This window comes from Dipodomys ordii, unplaced genomic scaffold, assembly GCF_000151885.1.
Source record: "Dipodomys ordii isolate 6190 unplaced genomic scaffold, Dord_2.0 Scaffold249, whole genome shotgun sequence".
In the NCBI taxonomy this organism is placed as follows: domain Eukaryota; kingdom Metazoa; phylum Chordata; class Mammalia; order Rodentia; family Heteromyidae; genus Dipodomys; species Dipodomys ordii.
In genome coordinates, this window is record NW_012267465.1 from 439,724 (window position 1) to 460,934 (window position 21,211).

At 54.0% G+C, this 21,211-nt stretch overlaps 1 protein-coding gene across 1 annotated transcript in view; it reads left to right on the forward strand.

Moving 5' to 3' along the window:
• Positions 1-21,211, forward strand: part of Fcgbp (Fc fragment of IgG binding protein) — a 31,195-nt gene that overhangs the window by 1,640 nt on the left and 8,344 nt on the right. Inside the window, exons 2-13 of the mRNA XM_013036112.1 lie at positions 655-1,004; positions 2,470-3,040; positions 4,366-4,970; positions 6,524-7,091; positions 8,331-8,923; positions 10,405-10,990; positions 11,387-11,586; positions 12,765-12,906; positions 13,664-14,001; positions 16,049-16,625; positions 17,969-18,585; positions 20,137-20,680. Of these exons, the coding sequence (XP_012891566.1) occupies positions 655-1,004; positions 2,470-3,040; positions 4,366-4,970; positions 6,524-7,091; positions 8,331-8,923; positions 10,405-10,990; positions 11,387-11,586; positions 12,765-12,906; positions 13,664-14,001; positions 16,049-16,625; positions 17,969-18,585; positions 20,137-20,680 (5,691 nt within the window). The remainder of the gene's footprint in view (positions 1-654; positions 1,005-2,469; positions 3,041-4,365; positions 4,971-6,523; positions 7,092-8,330; positions 8,924-10,404; positions 10,991-11,386; positions 11,587-12,764; positions 12,907-13,663; positions 14,002-16,048; positions 16,626-17,968; positions 18,586-20,136; positions 20,681-21,211) is intronic.

Genomic DNA, 21,211 nt, shown 5'->3' on the forward strand with positions numbered 1-21,211 from the left:
AACTCTGGGCCTGGGCGCTGTCCCTCAGCTCTTCAGCTCAAAGCTAGCACTCTACCACTTGAGCCACAGCGCCACTTCCGGCTTTTTCTGCTTATGTGGTCCTGAGGAATCGAACCCAGGGCCTCATGCATGCAAGCAAGCACTCTACCACTGAGCCACCTTCCCAGCCCCAGAACTGAGGAATTTTTGAGAGGACATCTGACCAGGAAGGGCTATTTCCCTCAGCCTTTTTGCTCAAGGCTAGTACTCTACTACTTGAGCCACAGCTCTACTTGTAGCTTCTTTTTTTCTTTTTGGTGGCTCATTGATGATAAGAGTCTCACTGACTTTCCTACCTGGACTGGGCTTTGAACCTTGATCCTCAGATCTCAGCCTCTTGAGTAGCTGGGCATGAGCCACATGGCTCATGGACTTTTTTTTTTTTAACCAGTCCTGGGGCTTGAACTCAGGGCCTAGGAGCTGTGCCTTAGCTTCTTCTTTTGCTCAAGGCTAGTTCTCTACCACTTGAGCCACAGCACTACTTCCGGCTTTTTCTGTGTATGTGGAACTGAGGACTCGAACCCAGGACTTCCTGCATGCTAGGCAAGCACTCTACCACTAAGCCACCTTCCCAGCCCCTTTATGCTTTTTCTGAACACTTTTTTCCCTCTTCAGTTGTGCTGCCCCCAGCAGAGCCGTCCTGCAAGGGCGTGCACTGCGCAGCTGGGCAGCGCTGCCAGATGGCAGGCGGGAAGGCCTCCTGCCCCACCGAGCCAACAGCTGTGTGCCGCGCCCAGGGCGACCCGCACTACACCACCTTCGATGGCCGTCGCTATGACATGATGGGTACCTGCTCCTACACCATGGCTGAGCTGTGTGGCTCCGACTCCACCCTGCCAGCCTTCAGCGTGGAAGCCAAGAACGAACACCGAAGCAGCCGCCAGGTCTCCTACGTGGGCCTGGTCACTGTGCATGCCTACAGCCACTCGGTGTCCCTGGTCCGAGGGGAAAATGGGTTCGCCAGGGTGAGTGTCCCCTGGAAGGGGTTGGGGTTTCAGATGGCAGAGCTGTTGGTCTGAAGCAGGAGAAAGAGCCACAGCTTCACCCAGAGGTATGAGCTCCTCAGTGAGAAGCCCAAATGGAGACTCACTATCTGAAACTTGTTCTTCTTTTTTTTTTTATTTTTGGTTGTGGGACTTGAACTCTGGGCCTGGGTGTTGTCCCTGAGCTCTTCAGCTCAAGGCCAGTGCTCTACCATTTGAGCCACAATGCCACTTGCAGTTTTCTGGTGGTTAACTAGAGATAAGAGTCTTCTGGACTTTCCTGCCTGGGCTGGCTTTGAACTGTGATCCTCAGATCTCAGCCTCCTGAGTAGCTAGGCTGGCAGGCATGAGCCCCTGGCACCTAGCAGTATCTGAATCTTTCCTTCACCAAATCAGCTTCTACAATTTATTTTTTATTTTTTATTTTTTGGGTCCAGTCGTGGGGCCTGAACTCTGGGCCTGGGCGCTGTCCCTCAGCTCTTCAGCTCAAAGCTAGCACTCTAGCACTTGAGCCACAGCACCACTTCCGGCTTTTTTCTTTTTGCTTATGTGGTGCTGAAGAATCGAACCCAGTGCCTCAGGCATGCAAGGCAAGCGCTCTACCGCTGAGCCACCTTCCCAGCCCCAGCTTCTACAAATGTTAAAAGCAAGGGTCAAAGGGAGAAACAAAGCCAGTAGGAGTTGAGTGCTGGTGGCTCACACCTGTTATCCTAGCTACTGATGAGGCTGAGGTCTGAGGATTGAGGTTCGAAGCCAGCTTGGGGCAGGTAAGGCCAGGAGACTCTTATCTCCAATGAACCACCAAGAAAACCGAAGTGGGGGGCTGGGAAGGTGGCTCAGTGGTAGAGCGCTTGCCTTGCATGCATGAGGCCCTGGGTTCGATTCCTCAGCACCACATAAGCAGAAAAAGCGGGAAGTGGGGCTGCGGCTCAGGTGGTAGAGTGCTGGTCTACAGCTGAAAAGCTGGGGGACAGCGCCCGGGGTCCACAACTGACAAAAAAAAAAAAAAGAAAAGAAAGAAAACCAGAAGTGGCTCTATGGTTCTAAGTGGTAGATTGTTAGAGCAAACAAAAACTTCAGGGACAACACTGCAGGCCCTGAGTTCAAGCCCCACAACCAACCAAAAAAAAAAAAGTGGGCTGGGAAGGTGGCTCAGTGGTACAGTGCTTGCCTTGCATGCATGAGGCCCTGGGTTCGATTCCTCAGCACCACATAAGCAGAAAAAGCTGGAAGTGGCGCCGTGGCTCCAGTGGTAGAGCGCTAGCCTTAAGCTGAAGAGCTGAGGGACAGCGCCCAGGCCCAGAGTTCAGGCCCCACCACAACCGACAAAAAAAAAAGCTTTTTCTGTGGTTGGAACAGAAGAAGTAGATGGGCAGAGGTACAAGGCTGGGCTGGGGAGAGTGGGGTACACTCACACAGGTGTCTGATCGCCCCCATCCGTGTGCAGATCGACAACCAGCGCTCGCGCCTGCCAGCCTCCCTGAACCAGGGTCGCCTGCGTGTGTACCAGAGTGGCACCCGGGGCGTGGTGGAGCTGGACTTCGGGCTTGTGGTCACCTACAACTGGGACTGCCAGCTGACCCTGAGCCTGCCCCAGCGCTTCCAAGGCCAGGTGTGCGGCCTGTGTGGCAATTACAACGGGGACCCGGCCGATGACTTCCTCACGCCCGATGAGACGCAGGCGCCCGACCCCGTGGAGTTTGCCAACAGCTGGAAGCTGGATGACGGGGACTATCTGTGTGATGACGGCTGTCAGGGCAGCTGTCCGGCCTGCACCACGGGCCAGGCCCAGCACTACCAGGGGGACCGGCTGTGTGGCATGCTCACCCTGCCCTCAGGCCCCTTCGCCACCTGCCACGAGTCCCTGGACCCCCGGCCCTTCCTGGAGAACTGCGTGTACGACTTGTGCGTGACGGGTGGAGAGCGGCTCAGTCTGTGCCGGGGGCTCAGCGCCTATGCCCAGGCCTGCGTGGAGATGGGGATCTCGGTTGGGAATTGGAGGCCGCAAGCAGACTGCCGTGAGTGACCCCCCCCTTGGGGGAGGAGGGGCATGGTGGTGGGATGGTAGGGGGGAAACCAAAAAAACCCTCATGCGCCAGTCCTAGGATTTGAACTTACGTCCTTGTGCTCTTGCTTGGCTTTATTTTCCCCTTAAGGCTAGGGTTCTACCACTTGAGCTATACCCCACCCTGGCTTTGGGATGGTTCATTAGAGTCTTAGTGACTTTCTTCCTCTAGCTGGCCTCAAACTGCGATCCTCAGCTCTCAGCCTCCTGAGTAGCTAGGATGACAGACTTGAATCACCAGTGCCTGGCTTGTGGTTTCATCTTGATGTTGGGGAGTGCCAAGAAAGATATAATGATGACTCCCCCCACCTTCCCGGCTCTGCCACCACGAGCCTATAGTTGGGGGATACATACAGGAGACTCGAGCAGAGAAGTTGGGAGCGGGAAGAGGGACACCAAAGGGTACTGTAGGACAGCAGAGAAAGTTCCTGGTCCAGCAGGGGAGGGTCTGGGGTTGTGGTGGATTTGTCTGCATTGTTGCTGTGTCTCTGTCATGCACTAATGCTGCCCCCTCCCCCATCCTGGCTCTTCTATATCTGGCACCAAAGAGACACCAGTGTGTTCATCCAACTCTCAACTCACCTGGTCATCTGTCAAGGGCCGGGCTAGGCCTAGGAGCTGGGGATTCAGCAGTGCCCCTAACCGTGAACCCTCACAACCACCCAGCACTGATGGGGACACGGAGCGGATGGAGAGCCGAGCTGTTGCCCCATGGTCACAGGGGAGAGCTGGGACTTGAAGCCAGGCTTTCTAGACTCCCACAGTCTATATAGCTCATGCTGCAATGAGGGAAAGGTGATACAGGCTGAGGGAACAGCCACTGCAAAGGCCCTGGGGTAGGAAGAAGTCTGAGGGAGATGGAGTAGAGTGAGAGAGAGGAGGCCAATGAGCGATGGAGGCAGATTAAAGGAAGGACTTGATAGGATTCCTTTATTTTTATTTTTTGCCAGTCCTGGGGCTTGAACTCAGGGCCTGAGCACTGTCCTTGAGCTTCTTTTGCGCAAGGCTAGCACTCTACCACTTGAGCCACAGCACCACTTCTGGCTTTTTCTGTGTATGCCGTACCAAAGAATTGAACCCAGGGCTTCATGCATGGTAGACAAGCACTCAACTACTACGCCACAGTCCCTACCTAGGATTCCTTCTTTAGAGGTTCTTCTGTCTGGACAGATAGGGAGAAAAGGCTACTGTATAGTGAGCAGAGCAGAGCCTGGGGAGGGGGGGGGAAACTCAAGGCCCTCTCCTCCAGCTTGATCCAACCTCTCCTGATTCCCACAGCCCTGTGCTGCCCAGCCAACAGCCGCTACGAGCTCTGCAGCCCTGCCTGCCCGGCCTCCTGCAATTCCGAAGCGGCTCCGGCCAACTGCTCCCAGCGGCCCTGCGTGGAGGGCTGTGTGTGCCTCCCGGGCTTCGTGGCCAGCGGCGGGGCCTGCGTGCCGGCCTCCTCCTGCGGCTGCACCTTCCAGGGCCGTCCACTCGTGGCGGGCGAGGAGGTGTGGGAAGATGACCGCTGCCGGCGTCGCTGCACCTGCGATGGAGCCACGGGGCAGGTGACCTGCCGGGACACGCAGGGCTGCCCCACGGGTGAGCGCTGTCGCGTCCAGAACGGCCTCCAGGGTTGCTACCCGGACAGCTTCGCCAGCTGTGAGGCATCCGGGGACCCACACTATCTCAGCTTCGATGGCCGGCGCTTTGACTTCATGGGCACCTGTACCTACCTGCTGGTGGGAGCCTGCGGGCAGAATGCGGCGCTGCCCGCCTTCCGGGTGCTGGTGGAGAATGAGCATCGAGGCAGCCAGAGCGTGAGCTACACGCGGGCCGTGCGGGTGGAAGCCCACGGTGTGACTGTGGAAGTGCGCAGAGAGCACCCAGGTCAAGTGCTGGTGAGTGATGCAAGGTGGGCAGGGGACTGGCTGAGGATGGAGGTTCGAAGCCAGCCCTGAGGAAGGAAGGTCTGTGAGGTGCTTATCTCCAATGAATCCCCCAAAAGCCACAAATGGAGTTTATGCCTCCAGTGGTAGAACACTAGCCTTGATCAAAAACAAAGGTCCAGGCACTGGTGACTCACAGCTGTCATTCTAGTTACTCAGGAGGCTGAGATCTGAGGATCGCGGTTCAAAGCCAGCCTGGGCAGGAAAGTCTGTGAGACTCTTATCTCCAATAAACCACCAGAAAACTGGAAGTGGCGCTGTGGCTCAAGTGGTAGAGCACTCTCCTTGAGCTGAAGAGCTGAGGGACAGCGCCCAGCCAGAGTTCAAGCCCCATGACCACCACCAACAACAACAAAAGTTAAGGGAGAGTGCCCCAAACCCTGAGTTCAAGTCCCAGTATCATTAATATCATTAACAACATCAACAATAACAACAAGAACAACAACAAAGTGGGCTAGGAATGTGGCTTAGTGGTAGAGTGCTTGCTTAGCATCCATGAAGCCCTGGGCTCCATTCCTTAAAGCCAGAAGTGATACTGTGGCTCAAGTGGTAGAGTGCTAGCCTTGAACAAAAGAAGCTCAGGGACAAGTGCCCAGGCCCTGAGTTCAAGCCCCAGGACAGGCAAAAGGGGAAAAAAAAAGATCTGGGGGAAAAAAGTCTGGGATAGTAGTGTGGGTCAGAGTGGTTCAAGCCTGTAATCCTAGCTACTGAGGAGCATCGATGGAGGGATCAGGCTCCAGGCCAGTCCTGGGATATGAGGTGGGGTGTTAGAAAGACTTCATCTCAACCCAATGACTGGGCACTGTGGTGCACAGCTTCATGAGATGGTTAAGCAAAAACAGGAGGATCACAGGCCAAACTGCCCAAGCAGCCCAGGCATAAAGCATGACACCAGCTTTTTGGTGGCTCATTTGGAGATAAGAGTCTCATAGACTTTCCATCCTAGGCTGGCTTTGACCCAGACCTTCAGATCTCAGCCTCCTGAGTAGCTAGGATTACAGGCGAGAGCACTGGCACCCTGGATGGAAGGTTCAATGTTTAAAGAATGAGGAGCAACAGAATGGTGTTAGCTAGAGAGGAGACTAGGGATGCAGAAGAGGGAGGAAATGTTACAACCCCAGGGTACAGTAAGTCTTGGGGCTTGGCTGAGCCTTGAAAGCTGGAACTAAAGCAGCCACGATGGCCATTGGTGTTTCAGACAAAGGTCCTGAGGTCTGGGACGTTTGAAGGTCTGCCAAATAATGAGGAGACAGAACCAGGCAGGATTTGAAGACCAGGAATTAGGGACTTGAATTTCCCTTTTACATTTGAAAGATGAGGGATGATAGGCAGAGGACACAGCAAGTGCTAAGGTCCTGAGGCAGGCAGGACCAAGCAGAATGTGTTGAAGAGAATCGCAAGGTGGTGGCCGTGGAGGAGAGGGGAGGGAGGATTGCTGGAGCCGAGTGAGCCAGGGGTGAGCCACAGCCTTATGGATACGCTGACCAGTTGGCATCTGTGCCCAGGTGGATGGCGTCCTTCGCTACCTGCCCTTCCAAGCAGCCAACGGCAAAGTGCAGGTGTTCCGCCAGGGAAACCGTGCCGTGGTGAGAACAGACTTTGGCCTGACGGTCACCTACAACTGGGATGCCCACGTGACCGCCAAAGTGCCCAGCAGTTACGCCGAAGCCCTCTGTGGGCTCTGCGGGAACTTTAATGGCAACCCAGAGGATGACTTTGCCCTGCGAGGTGGCGGCCAGGCTGCCAGCGCGCTGGCCTTCGGAAACAGCTGGCAGGAGGAGAGCAGGCCGGGCTGTGAAGCCACGGAACCGGGAGACTGCCCCAACCTGGGCTCGCTCATCGCCGAGCAGCTGCAGAATAAGAAGGAGTGCGGGATCCTGGCTGACCCCGAGGGGCCGTTCCGGGAGTGTCACAGCGAGCTGGACCCCCAGGGTGCCCTGCGTGACTGTGTCTACGACCGCTGCCTGTTTCCGGGCCAGTCCAGACCGTTGTGTGATGCCCTGGCCGCATACGCCGCTGCGTGCCAGGCTGCAGGGGCCACTGTGTACCCATGGAGGACGGAGGAGCTTTGTCGTGAGTACCTAGCATGCCCTTCCATTATTCATTACCATAACTTTGATCACTTTTATTCTATTATTATTATTTCTGTCAGTTGTGGGACTTGAACTCAGGGCCTGGGTGCTGTCTCTGAGCTCTTCAGCTCAAGGCTAGTGTGCTTTACCACTTCAGCCATAGCGCCACTTCCAGTTTTCTGGTGGTTTATTGAAGATCAGAGTCTTAGGACTTTTCCTGCTCAGGCTGGCTTTGAACCGTGATCCTTAGATCTCAGCCTCCTGAGTTACTTGGATTACAGGTGTGAGCCACTGGTGCCCAGCTACTATAATAACTTTTTTTTTTTGCCAGTCCTGGGGCTTGAACTCAGGGCCTGGGCACTGTCCCATAACATCTTTTGCTCAAGGCTAGCATTCTAACACTTGAGCCACAGCGCCTCTTCTGGCTTTTTCTGTTTATGTGGTGCTGACGAATGGAACCTAGGGTTTCACGCATGCTAGGGAAACACTCTGCCACTAAGCCACATTCCCAGCCCCTACTATAATATTTTTTTGGGGGGGATCTGGTCGTGGGGCTTGAACTCTGGGCCTGGGGACTGACCCTCAGCTCTTCAGCTCAAGGCTAGCACTCTACCACTTGAGCTACAGCACCACTTCTGGTTTTCTAGTGGTTTATTGGAGATAGGAGTCTCACGGTCTTTCCTGCCCGGGCTGGCTTTGAACCGCGATTCTCAGATCTCAGCCTCCTGAGTAGCTAGGATTACAGGCGTGAGCCACCAGCGCCCGGCTCACTACAATAATTTTTAAATGCTAGGGCCTTACACTTTTTTTTTTTCTTTTTGGTCGGTCGTGGGGATTGAGCTCTGGGCCTGGGTGCTGTCCCTCAGCTCTTCAGCTCAAGGCAAGTGCTCTACCACTTGAGCCACAGTACCACTTCTAGTTTTTCTGCTTATGTGGTGCTGAGGAATCGAACCCAGGGCCTCATGCATGCATGGCGAGCGCTCTACCACGGAGCTACCTTCCCAGTCCAGGGCCTTCCACTTTAGGTGGGCTTTTCCTCCTCCAGGCTGGCAATCAGCCACTTGAGCCACGCCTCCACTTCCAGCTTTGGGCTAGCTCATTGGCGATAAGAATCTCCTACAGTTGTCTCTCTGAACCTCGATCCTCTGGATCCCAGCCTCTTGAGTAGCTAGGATGACAGGCGGGAGCCACTAGCACCCAGCTGAAGGATTCTGGCTGACTCTGGCCCCTGTCCCCACAGCCCTGAGCTGCCCTCCCCACAGCCACTACGAACCGTGTTCCTACGGCTGCCCGTTGTCCTGTGGAGACCTTCCCGTGTCAGGGGGCTGCGGCTCAGAATGCCAAGAGAGCTGCGTGTGTGATGATGGCTACGCACTCAGCGGCGAGGCCTGCGTGCCCCTGTCCTCCTGCGGCTGCATCCACGAGGGGGCGTACTACCTACCCGGCCAGACCTTCTACCCGGGCCCCGAGTGCAATTCCCTCTGCCACTGCCAAGAGGGCGGCCTGGTGTCCTGTGAGCCCTCGTCCTGCGGCCCCCACGAGGCCTGCCAGCCGTCCAATGGAGTCCTGGGATGCGTAGCTGTGGGCAGCACCACGTGCCAGGCGTCAGGAGACCCCCATTACACCACCTTTGATGGCCACCGCTTCGACTTCATGGGCACCTGTGTGTACGTGCTGGCTCAGACATGCGGGAACCGGCCCGGCCTGCCTCAGTTTACCATCCTGCAGGAGAACAAGGCCTGGGGCAATGGCAAAGTGAGCGTGACCAAGGCCATCACGGTCATCGTGGCCAATTACACCCTGAAGCTGGAGCAGCAACAGTGGAAGGTCACGGTGAGTGGGGAGGGGGAGGGGCGAGGTCCTGGTGGGGAGGACCACAGGTGGGGGAGGATCGGAAAGGGGAACACAGACCCCCCCAAGGGGGATGTGCTTAAAAAAAAAGCCATGCATTAGCTCCCAGCCCCCACTGTCCTTTAACTCTGTTTTGCTCAAGGCTAACTGGTGCTCTACCACATGAACCACACCCCCTAGCTTTTTGGTTGTTTGTTGGAGAAAAGAGTTTCATGGACTTTCCTGCCCAGGCTGGCTTTGATCCGTGATCCTCACATGTGAGCCTTCTGAGTAGCTAGAATTGTATGTGTGAGTCACTGGCACCTGGCTCACTGCATTATTATTATTATTATATTTTTGCCAGCCTTGGGGCATGAACTCAGGGCCTGAGCACTGTCCCTGAGCTTCTTTATGCTCAAGGATAGCACTCTACCCCTTGAGCCACAGTACCACTGCTGGCTTTTTCTGAGTAGTTTATTGGAGATGAGAGTCTCATACACTTCCCTGCCCAAGCTGGCTTTGAACCTCAATCCTCAGATCTCAGCCTCCTGAGTAGCTAGGATTACAAGCGTCAGCCACCAGCATCCAGCTAATCATACTATTATTGGAGCTATTTATACTTTTTTATTTTATTTATTTTTTTGTTGGTCGTGGGGCTTGAGCTCTGGGTCTGGGCGCTGTCCCTCAGCTCTTCAGCACAAGGCAAGCACTCTACCACTTCAGCCACAGCGCCACTTCCAGTTTTCTGGGGGTTGATTAGAGATAAGAAGCTCATGGATTTTCCTGCCTGGGCTGGGTTTGAGATCCTCAGATCTCAGCCTCCTGAATAGCTAGGACTGCAGGTGTGAGCCACCTGTGCCTGGCTATTTATACATCTTTTACAAATATGGCTACCATCTGGGCGCAGGTGGCTCACACCTATTATTCTAGCAACTCAGGAGGCTGAGATCTGAGGATCATGGTTCAATGTCAGCCTGGGCAGGAAAGTCCATAAAACTCTTATCTCCAATGAACCACCAAAAAACTGGAAGTGGAGCTGGAGCTCAGAAGGGTGGGGAACTAGGTTTGAACAACAACCAAAAAAAAAAAAAACTGCTCAGGGACAGCACCCAGGCCCTGACTTCAAGCCTCAGGACCAGCACTAAAAATATATATACTAAAGTTAAGAGAGATACGGTCGGGCTGGGAAGGTGGCTCAGTGGTAGAGCGCCTGCCTTGCATGCATGAGGCCCTGGGTTCAATTCCTCAGCACTACATAAGCAAAAAAGAAAAAAGCTGTAAGTGGCGCTGTGGCTCAAGTGGTAGAGTGCTAGCCTTGAGCTGAAGAGCTGAGGGACAGCACCCAGGCCCAGAGTTCAGGCCCCACGACCGGACCCCCCCCCAAAAAAAAAAGGAAAAAGAGAGATGAGGTCATGGGCAGATGAGACAGGGGACATTGGAAGGCCAGACCACCCCCACCACGTTTGCTGTCCTTTATCTCCCAGGTGAACGGTGTGGACATGAACTTGCCTGTGCTGTTGGCTGAGGGCCAGATCCATGTCTACCAGCATGGCTCCGATGTGGTGATAGAGACCGACTTTGGTCTGCGGGTGACCTATGACCTGATGTACAATGTGAGGGTCACCATCCCAGGCAACTACTACCAGCAGATGTGTGGCTTGTGTGGAGATTACAACGGTGACTCCAAGGATGACCTGCAGAAGCCCGATGGCTCCCAAGCAGCCAACCCCAACGAGTTTGGTAACTCCTGGGAAGAAAAAGTTCCCGACTCTCCTTGCGCGCCGGTACCCGATTGCAAACCAGGAGAAGACTGCAATGCCCAGTGCAGCCCCGAGCTGGAGAGCCAGTACCAGAACGAAGAGTTCTGTGGATTCCTCACCAAGCCCACGGGACCGCTGGCTGCCTGCCACCAGCTGCTTGATCCCCAGGGTCCCCTGCAAGACTGTGTGTTCGATCTCTGCCAGGCCGGTGGGAATCTGAGCATTCTCTGTGACCACATCCACGCTTACGTGAGCGCGTGCCAGGCGATGGAAGGTCAAGTGGAACCCTGGCGGACGGAGTCTTTCTGTCGTGAGTCACGGGGTGGGGAGGAGAGGGGGGCATCCATCGAGGGGATGGGGAGAGGGGAGGTCGAGGCACAGGAGAGTGTAGACTTAAGCTGGGCACCGGTGGCTCACACCTGTCATCCTAGCTACTCAGGAGGCTGAGATCTGAGGATCACAGTCCGATGCCAGCCTGGGCAGGAAAGTCTGTGAGACTCTTCTCTCCAATGAACCACCAGAAAACTGGAAGTGAGGCTGTGGCTCAAAGTGGTAAAGCACTAGTCATGAGCAAAAAGAGCTCAAGGATAGCACCCAGGCCCCGAGAGTTCAAGCCCCATGACCGACAACAACAACAATAAAAAGGGTGTGGACTCAACGCCCTGAAGCATGCCCTGCGTTCTCATCAGCACCCCCTTTCTTACAGCCATGAAGTGCCCTCCTCACAGCCACTATGAGCTCTGCGCAGACACCTGCTCCCTGGGGTGCTGGGCTATCAGCTCCAGCCCGCACTGCCCAGGCGGTTGTGCAGAGGGCTGTGAGTGTGACTCCGGCTTCCTGTACAACGGAACAGCATGCGTGCCCATCCAGGAGTGTGGCTGTTACCACAACGGGGCCTACTACAAGGTAGGAAACCTCCGCATCCAGGGCAGAGCGCCTGACTTCGTTCTAGACACACCCCTGCCCTCAACGCCCATCACCTTCTGAACATGGCTCCCATCTGCCCCTTGCCTGGCCTCGTCTTGGTCCATCTTGCTTCCCCCATGCTCCCACTGGTACTTCCTGTGATCCTATGACCCTCCCCAGGGCCATAGGAAAGGCCCGTCTAAATATGTCTGTGGGTTTGGAATCTTTAAACCCTTCCCTGACTCCTCAGGTGAAAATATACCTTGCAGGAGCTGGTGGCTCATGCCTGTAATCCTAGATATTTGGGAGGCTCAGATCTGAGAATCAGGGTTCAAAGTCAACTCGGGCAGAAAAGTCTCTATGATTATTTGTTGTTGGTGGTCCTGGGGAGCTCTTTTGGCTCAAGGCTAGCGCTCTGCCACTTTGAGCCACAGCTCTACTTCTGGTTTTTGAATAATTAATTGGAAATAAGAGTTTCACAAACTTTTCTGCCTGGGCTGGCTTTGAACCACAATCCTTGGATCTCAGCCTCCTGAGTAACTAGAATGACAGGTGTGAGCCACCGGCACCAGCTTCCCTAAAACTTTAATCCCCATTAAACTACCAAAAAGAAGCAGAGATGTGGCTCGAGAGGTAAAGAGCCAGCCTTGTGCAAAAAAAAAGCCAAGTGAGAATGTGAGGCCTGAGTTCAAGCACGCACGTGCACGCACACACACACACACACACACACACACACACACAGCAGTTTCCCAGTCTTCCTTGGCCTTTGCCCCTCCTCCTTCTCCACCTGGACTTAAACATATCCACTCCATTCTACTTTCTTTATCCGGGACCGGGATTATCTGCAACTTACAGATGAGGAAACCAAGGGGAGGCAGAGGTCAGGTGATTTTACCCAGAAGATGGGCAGTTTGGAAATAGCAGAGCCAGCTCAAACCCAGGCATATTTCTCCAGCCTTCTCTGCTGTGCAACTCTGGGGTTCAGATACCCCAGCTGCCCAGGGCATGTTACACAATGCATGAGCGAGTGAATGCGTGCAAGGGAGTGAGTGTGTGAATGGGACGAGGCCCACAGCGACACTGTGCACTCATATCTGACAAGGGACTGTCCTGCGGAGCGCCAGCCCGCCAGACCCCTCTGCATCTCTCATAGATGACTGTGCCCTCTGTCCCCACAGCCAGAGCAGACGGTCCTCCTCAATGGCTGCCAGCAGAAGTGTGTGTGCCATGCTGGCGAGGGTATGGTGTGCCAGGACCACAGCTGCAAGCCAGGCCAGGTGTGCGAGCCCTCCGGAGGTGTCCTGAGCTGTGTTACTAAAGGTACTGGGCCTGTGGGACCCAGGGTGGATGACAGGGACTTGAGCGATGCCAGTGCTCTGAGTTTGGCCCCCTTCAAGGCCTGGATCTCAGCTGTGAGAACCTGTGATACTGGATTGTGTCCAGTCCATCATACAGTCAGAACTTGAAGGACTGCCCAGGTGTGGTCTTGGGCCCTGGGATCGGGTCTTGCCTTCCATAACCTTCAGAGCCAGTAGTCCTGGTACAGATTGCCGCAGGTGTGGGCAAACAGCTATTCCTCCCAGACCTCCTTGTGCAGGTCCCAGGGCTTAAACTCATGGCCTGGGCACTGTCCCTGAGTTGTTGTTGTTGTCGGTGTGGAGCCTGAACTCTGGGCATGGGTGCTATTCTTCAGCTCTTCAGCTCAAGACTAGCACTCTACCTCTTGAGCCACAGCCCCACTTCGGGCCTTTTCTGCTTATGTGGTGCTGAGGAATGGAACCCAGGGCCTCATGCATGCAAGGCAAGCACGCTACCACTGAGCCACCTTCCCAGCCACTGAGTTGTTTTTTGTTTGTTTGTTTAACGCTCTACTGTTGAGCTATACCTCCACTTTGGGCTTTTGGATTGTTACTTGGAGATAAGAGTCTCAGAGACTTTCCTGCCTGGCTTGGCAGATCTCAGCTTCCTGAGTAGCTGGGATTACAAGTGTGTGCTACCGATGCCTGAGTGCTAACAGCCATTCTTAGGGTAGGCAGCCCATCAACACCTTCTCTTCTCTGCCCCCCACTCCCCTCAGATCCATGCCATGGGGTAACCTGCCGGCCACAAGAAACATGCAAAGACCAAAACGGCCAGGGCGTGTGCGTACCCAACTACAACTCCACGTGCTGGCTATGGGGTGATCCTCACTACCATTCCTTCGACGGCTGGAGCTTTGATTTCCAGGGCACCTGTGACTATGTCCTGGCAACCACCTTCTGCCCAGGGGTCAGCGCCCAGGGCCTGACGCCCTTCACCATCACCACCAAGAACGAGAACCGGGGCAGCCCCTCCGTGTCCTATGTCAAGCAGGTCACCGTGTCCACCCTAGGAGTCAACATCTCCATCCACAAGAACGAGATCGGGAAAGTCCGGGTACGTCTAGCAGGGTGGTCCCAGAGGGGCAAATTGAGTCCTGACAGCCATAGTTAACAAGCTCAGAGCTCTTCTTCATCTAGGCCTGGAACCACAGAGCAGCAAAGGCAATGGTGATCACAGCAACCCAGGCATCTCTTCCCAGGAAACTGAGCCAAGTTAGGGCCAGGGCGCTGTCCCTGAGCGCTTCTGCTCAAGACTAGTGCTCTTCCACTTTGAGCTACAGAGCCACTTCCGGTTTTTTTGGTAGTTCACTGGAGATAAGAGTCTCATGGGGACTTTCTTGCCTGTACTGGCTTTGAACCTTGATCCTCACATCTCTGAGTAGCTAGGATGACAGGCACGAGCCACCAGCACCTGGCTCCCTTTTGGCTTTCTGTGGCTAATGGGAGATGAGTGTCTCATGGACTTTCTTGCCCCTGTTGGCTTTGAACTGTGATCCCTGGATCTCAGTCTCCTCCTTAGAAGCTCTATGATGATAGGCAGGTGACTTAACTTGATAGGGCTCGGTGTCCACATCTGGGAAGTGGGCATCCGAAGCAGTCCCTGCCCCCACAGCAAAGTGGTATCAGTGAAGGACTCAGCTCTGAGTGATACCCCAGTGAACATTGGTGGGTGTTAAGGAGGAAACTAATGAGAAGCAAGAAAGTGGGGAAGATGCCCACAGAAGTGGAGAGACAGGCTAACAGCAGCAAAGAGGGAAGGAGGCTGGGCAGGATGGGATAGGCAGCCACTGTACGGTCATGAGTGAGGGGAGATGCCTGACCAGAGAGAGGCTCCAGTATGACAGGGTAGCGGGAAGGGAGAGAGAGTCGGAGACCTAGAGAGGAAATGCGGGTGCACAGACATACAGAGATCTAGGGAGAAAGAGCAGAGGTGGGGGGAATCAAGCTGGACATTAATGGTGCCAGCCTGTAATCCTGGCTACTCAAGAGGCTGAGATCTGAGGACTGTGGTTCTAAGCCAGCTTAGGGCAGGCAAATCATGAGACTCCAATAAGCAACCAAATGCTGGAAGCGGAGGTGTAGTTCAAGTGTTTTTTGTTTTTTGGGTCCAGTCGTGGGGCCTAAACTCTGGGCCTGGGCACTGTCCCTCAGCTCTTCAGCTCAAGGCTAGCGCTCTACCCCTTGAGCCACAGCGCCACTTCCGGCTTTTTTCTTTTTGCTTATGTGGTGCTGAGGAATCAAACCCAGGGCCTCATGCATGCAAGGCAAGCGCTATACCACTGAGCCACCTTCCCAGCCCCCTAGTTCAAGTGTTAGAGTGCCAATCTTGAACAAAACGCTAAGGGACAGTGCCCAGGCCTTGAGTTCAAGCCTTTGTACTGGCAAGACAGAGAGAGAAATGCGAGCACACACACACACACACACACACACACACACACACACACACACAGAGGCAGGCAGAGGCAAAGAGACAGAGAGATCAAATAAGAGGTCTCAGTTCCCAGAGCTTGAATAAGAACAGATATCCCCAATTAAAAAAAATTATTTATTTATTTATTTTATTACTATTTTTTTGAGCCATGGCACCACTTCAGGCTTTTTCTGTTATGTGGTATGAGGAATTGAACCCAGGGCTTCATGTACTGTACCACTAAGCCACATTCCCAGCCCTATTTATTTTTTGTTGGTCGTGGGCCTTGAACTCTGGGCCTGGGCACTGTCCCTGAGATCTTTTGCTCAAGACTAGTGCTCTACCACTTAAGCCACAGCACTACTTCCTGTTTTCTGGTGGTTAATTAGAGATAAGAATCTCATAGGGACTTTTCTGCTGGGGCTGCCTTTGAACCATGATCCTCAAATCTCAGCCTCCTGAGTAGGCAGGATGATAAATATGAGCCACTGGCAACTGGCACATCCCTAATTTTTATACAATGTTGGTACAACTATCAATCATGAGAAAGCTATAGGTAATTCCTGGTCTCTGGCAGGATGAAGGAAGAAGGAAATGAAGGAAGGAGAGGGAAGGAAGGAAGGAGGAGGGAAAGAAGGAGAGCTCCACCCTTACCTCATGGGACCCCCATTTGCCTCCCTCCCTCCTCCAGGTGAACGGTGTGCTGACAGCCCTGCCGGTCTCTGTGGCTGGTGGACGGATTTTGGTGACCCATGGTGGGTCCAAGGCTGTTCTGGCAACTGACTTTGGACTTCAAGTCACCTATGACTGGAACTGGCGGGTAGAGGTGACACTGACCAGCAGCTACTATGAAGCAGTGTGTGGGCTCTGTGGGGATATGGACCAAAACCCCAGCAACGATAAGATCTTCCCCAATGGCACAGTGGCTCCATCCATACCCACTTGGGGCGGCAGCTGGCAAGTTCCAGGCTGGGACCCATTCTGCTGGCATGAATGCCACGGCTCCTGCCCAACATGCCCTGAGAACCAGCTGGAGAAATATGAGGGTCCTGCCTTCTGTGGCCCCCTAAACCCAACTAGCACAAGCAGCCCCTTCGCCTCCTGTCATTCCCATGTGCCGCCTGAAGACTACTTTAAGGGCTGTGTTCTAGATGTCTGCCTGGGTGGAGGAGTCCAAGATATACTTTGTCAGGCCTTGGCTGCCTATGCGGCCGCCTGCCAGGCTGCAGGTATCACCATCAAGGACTGGAGGACCCAGGCCGGCTGTGGTGAGTTGCTGGGGAGAGGAAGCCAAGTCTGAGGGTGCAGTCAGTCTCCTTTCTGTGGGACCCGTTAGGTTTTACTTTAGTCCCTTGCAGGAGGGAAGGGGAGGGTGTCTTTCTGCTTTTGTTTGTTTGTTTGTTTGTTCCAGTACTGGCACAAACTCAGGGTCTCTCCTTCTTACTTAAGACTGGTACTCTAGACCGGGCACCAGTGTCTCATGCCTGTCATTCTAGCTACTCAGGAGGCTGAGATCTGAGGATCACGGTTCAAAGCCAGCCCAGGTAGGAAAGTCCATGAGACTCTTATCTCCAATTAACCACCAGAAAACCAGAAGTGGTGCTGTGGCTCAAGTGGTAGAGTACTAGCCTTGAGCTGCAGGACAGTGCCCAAGCCAAGAGTTCAAGCCCCACAACTGACTTAAAAAAAACAACAGGGCTGGGAAGGTGGCTCAGTGGTTGAGTGCTTGCCTTGCATGCCTGAGACCCTGGGTTCGATTCCTCAGCACCACATAAGCAAAAAGAAAAAAGCCAGAAGTGGCGCTGTGGCTCAAGTGGTAGAGCGCTAGCCTTGAGCTGAAGAGGTGAGGGACAGTGCCCAGGCCCAGAGTTCAGACCCCATGACCGGACCCCCCCCCAAAAAAAAATAGAAACTGTGGTACTCTATCACTTAAACCACACCCCCCACTTCCAATGTTTTGCTGGTTCATTGTAGATGAATATCTCAGATTTATCTATCTAAGATAGCTTTGAACCAAAATCCTCAGATCTCAGCCTCCTGAGGAGCTAGGATTACAAAGTGTGAGTAACCAGTGTCTGGCATCTTTCTGCTGCTTTTTTGTTGTTGTTGGTTGTCAGGCTTGAACTCAGGACCCTGAGCTTCTTTTGCTCAAGGCTAATACTCGACCACTTGAGCTATAGCACCACTTCCAGTTTCCTGGTGGTCCATTGGAGATAAGAGTCTCAGAACTTTCGTGTTCAGGCTGGCTTTGAACCTTGATCCTCAGCTCACAGCCTCCTGAGTAGCTAGGATTACAGGCGTGACCCAGCAGCACCCAACTTTTCTGCTGCTTTGTGTCTATTTGTCTTGACATTTCTCCATTCTCTTTTGATTATCTGTCATTCTGTTTCTCATTCGTGTTTTCTGTCTGTCCTGTATCACTGTTTGGGCCTCTGTCTGTCAATGTCTCTTCTTTTGCGCGCTCTCTCTCTCTGTCTCTCTGTCTCTCTCTCTCCCTCTCTCTCCCCCTTCCCCTGTGCTTCTCCCTCCCCTCTCTCTCTTGCCATCTTATCCAGACTCCATCTCATACCCTTTCCCTTTCTTTCCCTTCCATCCCTTCATCTGTCCACAGAGATGTCCTGCCCAGACAACAGCCACTACGAACTCTGTGGGCCGCCCTGCCCGGCCAGCTGCCCACCCCCGGCACGACTCACGACTCCAGCTGTGTGTGAGGGTCCCTGTACCGAGGGCTGCCAGTGTGATGAGGGCTTCGTCCTGAGTGCTGACCACTGTGTCCCCCTGGAGGGCGGCTGTGGCTGCTGGGACAATGGTACCTACCACGAGGCAGGCACTGACTTTTGGGCCGATGCCACCTGCTCCCGGCGGTGCCGCTGTGAATCAGGGAGCGGCTCGCTGGTCTGTACCTCTGCCAGCTGTGGGCCAGGTGAAGAGTGTGCCTTGTTGCCCTCTGGCCAGTATGGCTGCCAACCCACCAGCACTGTTGAATGCCAGGCCTGGGGTGACCCCCATTACATGACCCTGGATGGGCACCGATTCGACTTCCAGGGCAACTGTGAGTATCTTCTGAGTGCGCCCTGCCACAAAGCACCCGAGGGCACCGTGGACTTCAATGTCACTGTCGTCAACGAGCACCGGGGCAGCCAGGCTGTCAGCTACACCCGCAGTGTCAGTCTGCAAATCTACGGCCATAGTCTGACCCTCAGCGCCCTCTGGCCCCAAAAGCTACAGGTGAGGGAGCTGCTTCCCCCCCACCCCCATTCCCCCTCCCCCAATGCAGAAGGGCTGCCAGCTGTGGGGTGCAGGAGGCTGTAAAGATTGGGCAATTCCTCCTTTTATAGTTATTTTTTTTATTTTGGTGCCTATCTTGGGGCTTGAATTCAAGGCCTGGGCTCTGTCCCTGCCCTTCTTATGCTCAAGGCTATAGTACTCTACCATTTGAGCCACAGCTCCACTTCTGAGTTTTGGTTTGTTTTTGTTATGTTTTTATTTTTATTTTTTGTTGTTGTTGTTGGTCAGGGGACTTGAACTCTGGGCCTGGGTGCTGTCCCTCAGCTCTTCAGCTCAAGGTGAGCACTCTACCACTTGAGCCACAGCACCACTGCTGGTTTTCTGGTGGTTTATTGGAGATAAGAGTCTCACAGCCTTTCCTGCCCGGGCTGGTTTTGAACTGTGATCCTCAGATCTCAGCGTCCTGAGTAGCTAGGATGACAGGTGTGAGCTACCAGTGCCCAGCTGGGTTTGTTTTTGTTTTTGCTTTTCTTTGTAGTTTAGTGGAAATATGAGTCCCATAGAATTTCTTGCCTGGGCTGGCTTTCAATCACAATCCTCAGATTTCAGTCTTCTGAGTAGCTAGGATTATAGTCATGGTGCTTGGCCCTTTCACAGTTTTAACTGAAGCATCTTTCGAAGCTCACACTATAGGCCTATTTATAGGGCTTAGAGCAGTGATATATGTTTCTCTTAGCCTTGACTTATTCCTCTGGAAATGGTCTTCATAAAGTACCTGCTTCAGGGTAGCATGGGGTAAATGACACTATGTCTATAGGTGCTTTATTATTATTATTACATTGTTACTATTACCATTATTATTATTATTATTTTGGTGGCTCTTGAACTCAGGGGTATGGGTACTGCTCCTGAGCTTTTTTGCTCAAGGCTTAGTGCTCCACCACTTTTTATTTTTTGTCCGTCATGTGGCTTGAACTCTGGGAGCTGTCCCAGAACTCTTCAGCTCAAGACCAGTGCTCTACCACTTGAGCTATAGCACCACTTCCCATTTTTCTGGTGGTTAATTGGAGGTAAGAGCCTCCAGGACTTTCCTGTCTGGGCTGGCTTTGAGCTGCGATCCTCAGATCTCAGCTTCTTGAGTAGCTAGGAATACAGGCCTGAACCACTGGTGTCCAACTTGCTCTACCACTTTGAGCCATGGCACCACTTCTGTGGTTAATTGGAGATAAGAATCTCATGGACCTTCCTGCCCAAGCTGGCTTGGAACTGAGATCCTCACATCTCAGCCTCCTGAGTAGCTAGGATGACCGCCGTGCGACACCAGCACCCAGCAACTTTTTATTTATTTCTGTCAGTCGTAGGGTTTGAACTCATATCCTGGGTGCTGTCCTTGAGCTCTTTTTGATCAAGGCTAGCACTGTACCACTTTGAGCCACAGCTTCACTTCCAACTTTTTTATATTAATATAGTAACAGGGGAGGACACCTCTTGTGGGGGTGGGGGGAGATCCCATAGCTCCTGAGTGGTAGAGACAATCCCCTTCCCCGGCAGGTGGACGGCGAGCTGGTGGATCTGCCCTTCCAGCTGGACTCTCGCCTGCACGCTTACCTGAGCGGCAGGGATGTGGTGGTCACCACAACTTTTGGGCTCTCGCTGACTTTCGACGGCAACAACTTCGTGCGCCTGCGCGTGCCCGCGGCGTACGCGGGCGCCCTCTGCGGCCTGTGCGGGAACTACAACAAGGACCCGGCAGACGACCTGACAGCCGTAGGCGGGGACCCAAGCGGTTGGCAAGTAGGGGGCCAGCCAGGCTGCGGAGAATGCGTGCCCGGGCCATGTCCCCCAACCTGCACACCGGAGCAACTGGAGCCCTTCCGTGGTCCCGACGCCTGCGGTGTCATCTCGGACCCCAAAGGCCCATTAGCACCGTGCCACAGCCTCCTGCCACCTGAGCAGTACTTAGAGGCTTGCTTGCTGGATGCCTGCCAGGCTCAGGGCCATCCCGGAGGCCTCTGTCCTGCTGTGGCCACTTACGTGGCAGCCTGTCAGGCCGCTGGGGCCCAGATTGACGAGTGGAGGCGGCCAGACTTCTGTCGTGAGTACTGATCTGTGTATTTGTGTGTGGTGGTGGTGGGGGTTCATCTTTCCCCATCTCAGGACTATGAGGCGAGAATCCCCCACGTCCCCACCACCACCATGGAGCTGGGGGCCCATCCTTATTGCCCTGAACAGGTACACCTGACACAGACACACACTGAGATATGGCCAGGTGTGGTAACCCAGTAGGAGGAGTTCACTCAGACTGACCTGATCAGAAACCCTGGGCTAGTTCCCCCACACACACCCCCTCTCTGGGGATTCATGCTTCATCTCTCAGTGACCTCAGACATGGTGGTGATCCAATCAAAGTCACACAGCAAGGAGCTTACCTGCTCTGATGTCCTGTAACTGTCTCACACACTGGGATACAGTTGGTTACCCATCATCAGCTAGGTACCAGTGTTCTCTGGGTAGACTGTACATTTATTTATTTATTTATTTTGGGTCCGGTCGTGGGGCCTGAACACTGGGCCTGGGCATGGTCCCTCAGCTCTTCAGCTCAAGGCTAGCGCTCTACCACTTGAGC